Raw genomic sequence first — 13,092 nt, 5'->3', positions numbered from 1 at the left:
AACTTGGAGATATTACACTCAATTCCTTCATCTAAATCATTAATGTAGATTGTAAATAGCTGGGGTCCCAGCACTGAGCCCTGCGGCATCCCACTAGTTACTGCCTGCCATTCTGAAAAGGACCTTTTTAATCCGACTCTTTGCTTCCTGTCTGCCAACCAGTTCTCTATCCACGTCAGTACATTACCCCCAATACCATGTGCTTTCATTTTGCACACCAAAAGCCTTTTGAAAGTCCAAATACACCACATCCACTGGTTCTCCCTTGTCCACTCTACTAGTTACATCCTCAAAAAATTCTAGAAGATTTGTCAAGCCTGATTTCCCTTTCATAAATCCATGCTGACTTGGACCGATCCTGTCACTGCTTTCCAAATGCGCTGCTATTTCATCTTTAATAATTGATTCCAACATTTCCCCACTACTGATGTCAGGCTAACTGGTCTATAATTACCCATTTTCTCTCTCCCTCCTTTTTAAAAAGTGGTGTTACATTAGCTACCCTCCAGTCCACAGGAACTGATCCAGAGTCGATAGACTGTTGGAAAATTATCACCAATGCATCCACTATTTCTAGGGCCACTTACTTAAGTACTCTGGGATGCAGACTATCAGGCCCCGGGGATTTATCGGCCTTCAATCCCATCAATTTCCCTAACACAATTTCCCGCTTAATAAAGATTTCCTTCAGTTCCTCCTTCTCACTAGACCCTCGGTCCCCTAGCATTTCCGAAAGATTATTTGTGTCTTCCTTCGTGAAGACAGAACCAAAGTATTTGTTTAACTGGTCTGCCATTTCTTTGCTCCCCATTATAAATTTACCTGAATCTGACTGCAAAGGACCTATGTTTATTTTCATTAATCTTTTTCTCTTCACATATCTATAGAAGCTTTTGCAGTCAGTTTTTATGTTCCCAGCAAGCTTCCTCTCATACTCTATTTTCCCCCTCCTAATTAAACCCTTTGTCCTCTTCTGCTGAATTATAAAATTCTCCCAGTCCTCAGGTTTGTTGCTTTTTCTGGCCAATTTATATGCCTCTTCCTTGGATTTAACACTGTCCTTAATTTCCTTTGTTAGCCACGGTTGAGCCACCTCCCCGTTTTATTTTTTTACTCCAGACAGGGATGTACAATTGCTGAAGTTCATCCATGTTTAAATGTTTGCCATTGCCTAGCCACCGTCAACCCTTTAAGTATCATTTGCCAGTCTATTCTAGCCAATTGACGTCTCATACCCTCGAAGTTACCTTTCCTTAAGTTCAGGACCCTAGTCTCTGAATTAACTGTCACTATCCATCTTAATAAAGAATTCTACCATATTACGGTCACTCTTCCCCAAGGGGCCTCGCACAACAAGATTGCTAATTAGTCCTTTCTCATTACACATCACCCAGTCTAGGATGGCCAGCTCTCTTGTTGGTTCCTCCACATATTGGTCTAGAAAACCATCCCGAATACACTCCAGGAAATCCTCCTCTACCGCATTGCTACCAGTTTGGTTAGCCCAATCAATATGTAGATTAAAGTCGCCCATGATAACTGCTATATCTTTATTGCACGCATCCCTAATTTCTTGTTTGATGCTGTCCCCAACCTCACTACTATTGTTTGGTGGTCTCCCACTAGAGTTTTCTGCCCTTTGGTATTCTGTAGCTCCACCCATACCGATTCCACATCATCCAAGCTAATGTCCTTCCTTACTATTGCATTCATTTCCTCTTTAACCAGCAACGCCACCCCACCTCCTTTTCCTGTCTATCCTTCCTAAATATTGAATACCCCTGGATGTTGATGTCCCAGCCTTGGTCACCCTGGAGCCATGTCTCCGTGATGCCAATTACATCATATCCATTAACAGCTATCTGTGCAGTTAATTCGTCCACCTTATTACGAATACTCCTCGCATTGAGGCACAGAGCCTTCAGGCTTGTCTTTTTAAACACATTTTGCCCCTTTAGAATTTTGCTATAATGTGGCCCTTTTTGTTTTTTGTTTCTCTGCCCTCCACTTTTACTTTTCTTCTTTCTACCTTTTGCTTCTGCCCCCATTCTACTTCCCTCTGTCTCCCTGCATAGGTTCCCATCCCCCTGCCATATTAGTTTAACCCCTCCCCAACAGCAATAACAAACACTCCCCCTAGGACATTGGTTCCGGTCCTGCCCAGGTGCAGACCGGTAGCAAATTTGGCTATAATATACTTGGTCCCTTCATCCAAGTCATTTATATAGATTGTAAATAGTTGAGGCCCCAGCACTGATCCGTGTGGCACCCCACTGTTTATAGTTTGTCAACCCGAGAATGACCCATTTATCCCGACTCTCTGTTTTGTGTTAGTTCGCCAATCCTCTATCCATGCTAATATATTACCTCCAACACCAGGAGCTCTTATCTTGTGTCGTAACCTTTTATGTGGCACCTTATCGAATGCCTTTTAGAAATCCAAATACACCACATCTACTGGTTCCCCTTTATCCACCCTGCTCATTACATCCTCAAACTCTAATAAATGTCAAACACGATTTCCCTTTCATTAAAACCATACTGACTCTGCTTGATTGCATGATGATTTTCTAAAATGTCCTGCTACTCCCTGTACTTCCTCGTTTCCCGAGTCTCATCCTCTTAGGGACCAACATTTACTTGAGCCACTCTCTTCCTTTTTATATACCTATAGAAGCTCTTACTGTCTGTTGGTTGTTATATTTCTTGCTAGTTTACTCTCAATCGATTTTCTCCCTCCATTATTTTTTGAGTCACTTTCCCAATGACTAACTGACCTAGAATCTCCTGCATTCTGTCTCCCTTCTTTCTTGAATAGGGGCATTACATTTGCGGTTTTCCAATCCGCTGGGACTCTTCCAGAATCCAGGGAATTTTGGTAGATTACATCCAGTGCATCTACTATCTCTGCAGCCACTTCTTTTAAGACCCTAGGATGCAGGTCATCAGGTCCAGGGGACTTGTCCGCCTTTAGTCTCAGTTTTACGAGTACTTTTTCTCAAGTGATAATTGTTTTAATTTCCTCGCTCCCTTGTGCCCCTGATTTTCTGCTATTATTGGATGCTTTTAGTGCCTTCTACCGTGAAAACAGATATAAAATATTTTGTTCAAGGTCTGCCGTTTCCTTGTTTCCTATATTGATTCCCCAGTCTCATCCTCTAAGGGACCAACATTTACTTTAGCTGCTGTCTTCCTTTTTATATCCCTGTAGAAGCTCTTACTGTCTGTTGTTATATTTCTTGCTGGTTTACTCTCAATCTGTTTTCTCCCTCTATTTTTTTTTAGTCATCCTTTGTTGGTTTTTAAAAATGTCCCAATCTTCAAGCCTACCACTAATCTTCTCAACATTTTATGCCTTTTCTTTCAATTTGATACCATCCTTAACTCCCTTAGATAGCCACGGATGGTTCATGCTTCTTTCTCAATGGAATGCATCTTTGTTGAGAATATGGCCTTAAATGACCGCCACTGCTTATCTGCCGTCTGACGTTTTCATTTATTTCCCCAGTGCACTTTAGCCAACGTAAGATCGAGGGAGTAAGGGGGTAGGGTAAGCGGGAGACGTGAAGCGACGGGCACTGCCCACGGAGAGAGGGAGAAGGAAACAAGGTGAAGGGGCAGAGTGGGGTAAAGGGGGTAGGTTGAGGGGGGGAGCCAAGCTGTGGGCACTGCTCAATCACGCTCACACACAGGGCGGGGTTTGGAGCGAAAGGGCGGGGCTCAGGGGCGGGGTTTGCAGTGAGTGGCGGGGCTGAGGGATGGGGCGGGGCTTGCAGCGTGAGGGCAGGGCAAAGGATGAGGCTTATGGTGGGTGGGAGGGGCACTGGATGGGGCTTGCAATGAGGGGTTGAGCTGAAGGACAGGGGCAGGGCTTGGATTGAGGGCAGTGAGTAGCAGAGCTGAAGGATAGGGGCAGGGTTTGCACTGATGGGGCGGGGCAGTGGGCGGAGTTTGCAGTCAGTGGGCAGGGTTTGCAGTGAATGGGGCGGAGTTAGCAGTGGAGTTAGCAGTGGGACGGGGTTTGCGGTCAGTGGGTGCAGGGACAATGGGCGGAGCTTGCAATGAATGGCGTGGGGCAGTGGGCGGGTCTTGCGATGAGTGGGTATGGGGAACTGAGCGGGGCTTGCAGTGAATGAGGCAGGGTTGGAAGTGGAAGGGGCTTGGTCAGTGGATATGGGGCAGTGGCCGGGGCTTGGGTATGGGGCAGTGGGCGGGGCTTGGTCAGTGGCTATGGGGGCAGTGGGCGGGGCTTGGTCAGTGGATATGGGGCATGAGCAGGGCTTGGTCAGTGGATATGGGGGCAGTGGGCGGGGCTTGGTCAGTGGGTATGGGGCAATGGGCGGGGCTTGGTCAGTGGGTATGGAGCAGTGGGCGGGGGCTTGGAGTCAGTGGGCGGGGCTTGGTCAGAAGGCATGGGGGACAGTGGGCGGGCCTTGCAGTCAGTGGGTGTGGGGCAGTGGGCAAGGCTTGAAGTCAGTGGCTGCGTGGGGCAGTGTGCGGGGCTTGGAGTCAGTGGATATGGGGCAATGGGCAGGGCTTGGAGTCAGAGTGCGGGGACAGTGGGTGTGGCTTAGAGTCAGTGGGCACGGAGGCAGTGGGTGGGGCTTGGTCAATGGAAATGGGGACAGTGGGCGTGGCCTGAAGTCAATGGAAATGGGGACAGTGGCCAGGGCTTGAAGTCAATGGAAATGGGGACAATGGGCAGGGCTTGGAGTCAGTAGAAATGGGGGCAGTGGGCGGGGCTTGGAGACAGTGGGCACAGGGGGCGGGGCTTAAAGTCAATGGGCACAGGGGGCGGGGCTTGAAGTCAATGGAAATGGGGACAATGGGCAGGGCTTGGAGTCAGTGGGCAGTGGGTGGGGCTTGGTCAATGGAAATTGGGACAGTGGGCAGGGCTTGAAGTCAATGGAAATTGGGACAGTGGGCGGGGCTTGAAGTCAATGGACATGGGGACAGTGAGCGGGGCTTGAAGTCAGTGGGCACAGGGGGCAGTGGGTGGGGCTTGCAGTCAGTGGGCACAGGGGGCGGGGCTTGGTCAATGGAAACAGTGGGCAGGGCTTGAAGTCAATGGAAATGGGGACAGTGGGCGGGGCTTGGAGTCAGTGAGCACAGGGGGGCAGTGGGAGGGGCTTGCAGTCAGTGGGGGGCAGTGGGCAGGGTTGCAGTCAGTGAACACGGGGGGGGCCAGTGGGCTGGGCTTACAGTCAGTGGGGGACAGGGGGCAGGGTTGCAGTCAGTGGGCATGGGGGCCCAGTGGGCAGGGCTTGCAGTCAATGGGCGGGGGCTTGGAGTCAGTGGATGTGGGGGCAGTGGGCGGGGCTTGGTCAGAAGGCGTGGGGGCAGTGGGCAGGGCTTGGTCAGAAGGCATGGGGGACAGTGGGCGGGCCTTGCAGTCAGTGGGTGTGGGGCAGTGGGCAGAGCTTGGAGTCAGTGGCTGCGTGGGGCAGTGGGTGGGGCTTGGAGTCAGTGGATATGGGGCAGTGGGCGGGGCTTGGAGTCAGTGGATATGGGGGCAGTGTGCGGGGCTTGGAGTCAGTGGCTGCGTGGGGCAGTGGGCGGGGTTTGGAGTCAGTGGATATGGGGCAGTGGGCGGGGCTTGGAGTCAGTGGATATGGGGGCAGTGTGCGGGGCTTGGAGTCAGTGGATATGGGGGCAGTGTGCGGGGCTTGGAGTCAGTGGCTGCGTGGGGCAGTGGGCGGGGCTTGGAGTCAGTGGCTGCGTGGGGCAGTGGGCGGGGCTTGGAGTCAGTGGCTGCGTGGGGCAGTGGGCGGGGCTTGGAGTCAGTGGCTGCGTGGGGCAGTGTGCGGGGCTTGGAGTCAGTGGATATGGGGCAGTGGGCGGGGCTTGGAGTCAGTGGATATGGGGCAGTGGGCGGGGCATGGTCAATGGAAATAGGGACAGTGGGCGGGACTTGAAGTCAATGGAAACAGTGGGCGGGGCTTGAAGTCAATGGAAATGGGGACAATGGGCGGGGCTTGAAGTCAGTGGAAATGGGGGGCAGTGGGCGGGGCCTGAAGTCAGTGGAAATGGGGACAATGGGCGGGGCTTGAAGTCAGTGGAAATGGGGGCAGTGGGCAGGGCTTGGAGTCAGTGGGCACAGGGCAGGGCTTGAAGTCAATGGAAATGGGGACAATGGACAGGGCTTGGAGTCAGTGGGCACGGGGGGCAGTGGGCGGGGCTTGGAGTCAGTGGGCACGGGGCGGGGCTTGCAGTCAGTGGGCACGGGGACAGTGGGCAGGGCTTGAAGTCAATGGAAATGGGGACAGTGGGCGGGGCTTGGTCAATGGAAATGGGGACAGTGGGCAGGGCTTGGAGTCAGTGGGCACAGGGGGCAGTGTTGCAGTCAGTGGGCACGGGGCCAGTGGGCAGGGCTTGCAGTCAGTGGGCGTGGGGGGCAGTGGGCGGGGCTTGCAGTCAGTGGGCACAGGGGCAGGGCTTGCAGTCAGTGGGCGTGGGGGGCAGTGGGCGGGGCTTGCAGTCAGTGGGCGTGGGGGCAGTGGGGCGGGGCTTGCAGTCAGTGGGCTCGGAGGCCAGTGGGCAGGGCTTGCAGTCAGTGGGCGTGGTGGGCAGTGGGCGGGGCTTGCAGTGATGGATAGGGGCTAGCAGTGGGCGGGGCTTGCAGTCAGTGGGCTCGGGGAGTAGTGGGCGGGGCTTGCAGTCAGTGGGCTCGGGGGGCCGTGGGCGGGGCTTGCAGTCAGTGGGCTCGGGGGGCCGTGGGCGGGGCTTGCAGTCAGTGGGCTCGGTGGGGCCAGTGGGCGGGGCTTGCAGTGTGGGCTCGGAGGGGGGCCGTGGGCGGGGCTTGCAGTCAGTGGGCTTGGGGGGCCGTGGGCGGGGCTTGCAGTCAGTGGGCTCGGGGGGCCGTGGGCGGAGCTTGCAGTCAGTGGGCGTGGTGGGCAGTGGGCGGAGCTTGCAGTGATGGATAGGGGCTAGCAGTGGGCGGGGCTTGCAGTCAGTGGGCGTGGGGACAGTGGGCGGGGCTTGCAGTCAGTGGGCGTGGTGGGCAGTGGGCGGGCCTTGCAGTGATGGATAGGGGCTAGCAGTGGGCGGGGCTTGCAGTCAGTGGGCTCGGGGGGCCGTGGGCGGGGCTTGCAGTCAGTGGGCTCGGGGGGCCGTGGGCGGGGCTTGCAGTCAGTGGGCTCGGGGGGCCGTGGGCGGGGCTTGCAGTCAGTGGGCTCGGGGGGCCGTGGGCGGGGCTTGCAGTGTGGGCTCGGGGGGCCGTGGGCGGGGCTTACAGTCAGTGGGCGCGGGGGCCGTGGGCGGGGCTTGCAGTCAGTGGGCGGGGTTTGCAGTGATGGATAGGGGCTAGCAGTGGGCGGGGCTTGCAGTCAGTGGGCTCGGGGGGCCGTGGGCGGGGCTTGCAGTCAGTGGGCTCGGGGGGCCGTGGGCGGGGCTTGCAGTCAGTGGGCTCGGGGGGCCGTGGGCGGGGCTTGCAGTCAGTGGGCTCGGTGGGGCCAGTGGGCGGGGCTTGCAGTGTGGGCTCGGAGGGGGGCCGTGGGCGGGGCTTGCAGTCAGTGGGCTCGGGGGGCCGTGGGCGGAGCTTGCAGTCAGTGGGCGTGGTGGGCAGTGGGCGGAGCTTGCAGTGATGGATAGGGGCTAGCAGTGGGCGGGGCTTGCAGTCAGTGGGCGTGGGGACAGTGGGCGGGGCTTGCAGTCAGTGGGCGTGGTGGGCAGTGGGCGGGGCTTGCAGTGATGGATAGGGGCTAGCAGTGGGCGGGGCTTGCAGTCAGTGGGCTCGGGGGGGCCGTGGGCGGGGCTTGCAGTCAGTGGGCTCGGGGGGGCCGTGGGCGGGGCTTGCAGTGATGGATAGGGGCTAGCAGTGGGCGGGGCTTGCAGTCAGTGGGCGTGGGGACAGTGGGCGGGGCTTGCAGTCAGTGGGCGTGGTGGGCAGTGGGCGGGGCTTGCAGTGATGGATAGGGGCTAGCAGTGGGCGGGGCTTGCAGTCAGTGGGCTCGGGGGGGCCGTGGGCGGGGCTTGCAGTCAGTGGGCTCGGGGGGCCGTGGGCGGGGCTTGCAGTCAGTGGGCGCGGGGGCCGTGGGCGGGGCTTGCAGTCAGTGGGCGTGGTGGGCAGTGGGCGGGGCTTGCAGTGATGGATAGGGGCTAGCAGTGGGCGGGGCTTGCAGTCAGTGGGCTCGGGGGGCCGTGGGCGGGGCTTGCAGTCAGTGGGCTCGGGGGGGCCGTGGGCGGGGCTTGCAGTGATGGATAGGGGCTAGCAGTGGGCGGGGCTTGCAGTCAGTGGGCGTGGGGACAGTGGGCGGGGCTTGCAGTCAGTGGGCGTAGTGGGCGTGGTGGGCAGTGGGCGGGGCTTGCAGTGATGGATAGGGGCTAGCAGTGGGCGGGGCTTGCAGTCAGTGGGCTCGGGGGGCCGTGGGCGGGGCTTGCAGTCAGTGGGCTCGGGGGGGCCGTGGGCGGGGCTTGCAGTCAGTGGGCTCGGAGGGGGGCTGTGGGCGGGGCTTGCAGTCAGTGGGCGCGGGGGCCGTGGGCGGGGCTTGCAGTCAGTGGGCGGGGTTTGCAGTGATGGATAGGGGCTAGCAGTGGGGCGGGGCTTGCGGTGATGGATAGGGGCGAGCAGTGGGGCGGGGCTTGCGGTGATGGATAGGGGCTAGCAGTGGGCGGGGTTTGCAGTGATGGATAGGGGCGAGCAGTGGGGCGGGGCTTGCGGTGATGGATAGGGGCGAGCAGTGGGGCGGGGCTTGCGGTGATGGATAGGGGCGAGCAGTGGGGCGGGGCTTGCGGTGATGGATAGGGGCGAGCAGTGGGGCGGGGCTTGCGGTGATGGATAGGGGCGAGCAGTGGGGCGGGGCTTACTCCACACCCCCCGGAGACAGACAGACAGACGGACGGACGGCCGGCCGGCGGCAGCGGCAGGCTGCAGGCTGCACAGGTAGGCCCCTTGTGTCTGACGGAACATTCGGGAAGCCTGTGGAACAATCCGGGCCCACACACACCAACTGAGGCTTTACTTACGATGCCCGGCAGGTTGGCATATTTCGGATCCGCCATTATTGTTTCTTCTTCTGATTTATATTCACAAAAAGACGCAGTTGGCTGTCACAATCAGCCGGCGGACGATTTAAATGTTTAAACCATTAAATTTCTCCTCACAACTGCCGGGCCCCGCCCGCCGGCTCTCTCGGAACCAACCGTCCGTTGCTGGTCTCGCGACATCTGCCGCGCCCGCCTTTTCCGGGAGGATGACGTCAGCCCGCCGGCCCGCCCGGCCGCAATGCCGCCTGGGATTTGTAGTTCTCAACACGTCATCAGCTGGACACGACACTAGACATCTTTCAGACAAAGGTTCCTCCACCAAGCTGGCCCCGCCCCCACACACACACACACACACAAAAACAAAACCAAATCTTAATTTGATTTAAGATTACCGTCAAATTTTGTCGGTTTTAGTGCCCCTTCCCCTTTAATAAAGAAACATAGAAAATAGGTGCAGGAGCCGGCCATTCGAGCCTGCACCAGCATTCAGTATGATCATGGCTGATCATGCAACTTCAGTACCCCATTTCCTGCTTTCTCTCCATAACCCCCTTGATCCCTTTAGCCCTAAGGGCCGCATCTAACTCCCTTTTGAGTATATCCAACGCACTGGCCTCAACAACTTTCTGCGGTAGAGAATTCCACAGGTTCACCACTCTCTGGGTGAAGAAGTTTCTCCTCGTCTCGGTCCTAAATAGAAACGTAGAAAATAGGTGCAGCAGCTGGCCATTCGGCCCATCGAGCCTGCACCGCCATTCAATGAGTTCATGGCTGAACATGCAACTTCAGTACCCCATTCCTGCTTTCTCTCCATACCCCTTGATCGCTTTAGCCGTAAGGGCCGCATCTAACTCCCTTTTGAATATATCCAACAAACTGGCCCCAACAACTTTCTGTGGTAGAGAATTCCACAGGTTCACCACTCTCTGAGTGAAGAAGTTTCTCCTCATCTCGGTCCTAAATGGCTTACCCCTTATCCTTAGACTGTGACCCCTGGTTCTGGACTTCCCCAACATCGGGAACATTCTTCCTGCATCCAACCTGTCCAATCCCGTCAGAATTTTATATGTTTCTATGAGATCCCCTCTCATTCTTCTAAATTCCAGTGAATATAAGCCTAGTCGATCCAGTCTTTCTTCATATGTCAATCCTGCCATCCCGGGAATCAGTCTGGTGAACTTTCGCTGCACTCCCTCAATAGCAAGAACGTCCTTCCTCAGATTAGGAAGCTAAGACTACTCTAGATAACACTAATCATCCTTCAGACAAAGGACCTCCACCAACCTGACCCCGCCCCACACAGCACTGCCCCCTCCCCCAACCAAATTTTAATTGATTTAAAATTACCATCAAATTTGTTGGTTTTAGTGCCCCCCTTTAATAAGAACATAAGAAATAGGAGCAGGAGTAGGCCATTCGGCCCCTCGAGCCTGCTCCACCATTTAATAAGATCATGGCTGATCCGATCATGGACTCAGGTCCACTTCCCCGCCCGCTCCCCATAACCCCTTATCATTTAAGAAACTGTCTATTTCTGTCTTAAATAGATTCAATGTCCCAGCTTCCACACCTCTCTGAGGCAACGAGTTCCATAGATTTACATCCCTCAGAGAATAAATTCCTCCTCATCTCAGTTTTAAATGGGCGGCCCCTTATTCTAAAATTGTGCCCCCTAGTTCTAGTCTCCCCCATCAGTGGAAACATCCTCTCTGCATCCACCTTGTCAAGGCCCCTAATAATCTTATACGTTTCCATAAGATCACCTCTCATTCTTCTGAATTCCAATGAGTAGAGGCCCAACCTACTCAACCTTTCCTCGTAAGTCAACCCCCTCATCACCGGAATCAACCGAGTGAACCTTCTCTGAACTGCCTCCAAAGCAAGCATATTCTTTACGGAGACCAAAACTGCACACAGTACTCCAGATGTGGCCTCACTAATACCCTGTATAACTGTAGCAAGACTTCCCTGCTTTTATACTCCATCCCCTTTGCAATAAAGGCCAAGATACCATTGGTCTTCCTGATCACTTGCTGTACCTGCATACTATCCTTTTGTGTTTCATGCACAAGTACCCCCAGGTCCCGCTGTACTGCAGCACTTTGCAATCTTTCTCCATTTAAATAATAACTTGCTCTTTGATTTTTTTTCTGCCAAAGTGCATGACCTCACACTTTCCAGGAGGTGCTTGATTTACAGGTGCAACTTAAAATAGTTGTAGAGCTGTTGTGGGAGTGGCTTAGCCACTTGAGAACTGTCGGCAGACCCTTGAAATCAAGGAAGACTTGCTTCCACTCTAAAAGTGAGTTCTCAGGTGGCTGAACAGTCCAATACAGGAACCACAGTCCCTGTCACAGGTGGGACAGATAGTCGTTGAGCGAAGGGGAGGGTGGGACAGGTTTGCCGCATGCTCCTTCCGCTGCCTGCGCTTGGTTTCTGCATGCTCTCGGTGATGAGACTTGAGGTGCTCAGCGCCCTCCTGGATGCACTTCCTCCACTTCGGGCGGACTGGTCTTTGACCAGGGACTCCCAGGTGTCAGTGGGGATGTTGCACTTTACCAGGGAGGCTTTGAGGGTGTCCTTGAAACGTTTCCTCTGCCCATCTGGGGCTCGTTTGCCGTGAAGGAGTTCCGAGTGGAGCGCTTGCTTTGGGAGTCTCGTGTCTGGGGCATGTGGACAATGTGGCCCACCCAGCGGAGCTGGTCGAGTGTGGTCAGTGCTTCGATGCTGGGGATGCTGGTCGAGGACGCTAACGTTGGTGCGTCTGTCCTCCCAGGGGATTTGCAGGATCTTGTGGACCCACACACACATGCCCTCTTTGACCAGTAATGACAGGCACACCCTCGAATCATCACAGAAACCTGCATTGCAGAAGGAGGTCTGGTCAGCTAATCATTTTCATGGTGTTCAGTCACCCGATCCTTAATTAGAGGAAAGATTTCAAGGACACCCTCAAAGCCTGCCTGATAAAGTACAACATCCCCACCGACACCTGGGAGTCCCTGGGCCCAAAGACCAGTCCACCCTAAGTGGAGGAAGTGCATCCGGGAGGGCGCTGAGCACCTCAAGTCTCGTCGCCGAGAGCGTGCAGAAACCAAGCGCAGGCAGCGGAAGGAGCGTGCGGCAAACCTGTCCCACCCTCCCCTTCCCTCAACGTCTGTCTGTCCCACCTGTGACAGGGACTGTGGTTCCCATATTGGACTGATCGGTTCCCTGAGAACTCACTTTTCGAGTGGAAGCAAGTCTTCCTCGATTCCAAGGGACTGCCTATGATGATGATCATTGGTGATCATATGATGATTGGCAGTGATGATCCAGAGGGTGATATTCCAGTCCTCCTGCAGGCTGTCCTGACCAGAAACCCCAACGTCTTCAGGGAGAAGGACATGCAGAATTGATAGGGCGTACAGAGTGGTATCATGCAGCAACAGATCATCCAACACCAACAGTACAAACTAGCCCAGAATTCCATACACGGGAGCCCTGTATCCTCCACATTTCAACCATCTACAATCTCACACAGTCCTTCCAGGTAATGTGCAACACATCGCATCAGTAGAATCTCCAGAACTTAATTCAGTGGTGACTTACTTTACACACTGTGCGATATGTGTGTGCGCACTGGGTCCGTGCAGCAGAGCTGGTCTCCAGTCGTCCTGGTTAACCCTTGCCACTGGACCAAGACCTCGCTCTGTCAAGCCCCGTGTGGTGGCTGGTGTACAACGGTCACCCCACGTTAAAACAATCCACCCACAGGCATCTTCCACCCTTCAGGATCTGGAACATTAGGTCCTTCATTGAAACACCTGTGAACTTTTTGACATGGGAGCAAGTCCTCTTCGCTTCGAGGGACTGCCTACGATGAATTATCATAGAATCATAGAAATTTAAGGCACATACCCTCCGCCCCCTATCTTTTGCAGACACGATGGGCCGAAATGGCCTCCTTCCGTGCTGTAAATTTCTATGATTCTACGAAATGGAGGCCTTTCGGCCCATTGTGTCCGCGCCGGCCGACAAAGAGCTGCCCATCCTAATCCCATTTTCCAGCTCTTGGTCTGTAGCCACGTTCCACTCCCACTCTAACCTCTCTGTCCTCGACCTCTG

At 55.1% G+C, this 13,092-nt stretch overlaps 1 protein-coding gene across 1 annotated transcript in view; it reads right to left on the bottom strand.

The window, feature by feature from the left end:
• Nucleotides 1–9,157, bottom strand: part of LOC139241111 (dynactin subunit 2-A-like) — a 93,131-nt gene extending 83,974 nt beyond the window's left edge. The window contains exon 1 of the mRNA XM_070869803.1: nucleotides 8,965–9,157. Coding sequence (XP_070725904.1) covers nucleotides 8,965–9,000 — 36 coding nt within the window. The 5' untranslated portion in view covers nucleotides 9,001–9,157. The remainder of the gene's footprint in view (nucleotides 1–8,964) is intronic.
• Nucleotides 9,158–13,092: the final 3,935 nt, after the last annotated feature.

This window comes from Pristiophorus japonicus, chromosome Y (assembly GCF_044704955.1).
Source record: "Pristiophorus japonicus isolate sPriJap1 chromosome Y, sPriJap1.hap1, whole genome shotgun sequence".
Taxonomy (NCBI): domain Eukaryota; kingdom Metazoa; phylum Chordata; class Chondrichthyes; family Pristiophoridae; genus Pristiophorus; species Pristiophorus japonicus.
The sequence above is the reverse complement of the archived record's forward strand: the minus strand, read 5'-3'. Positions and strand labels throughout refer to the sequence as shown.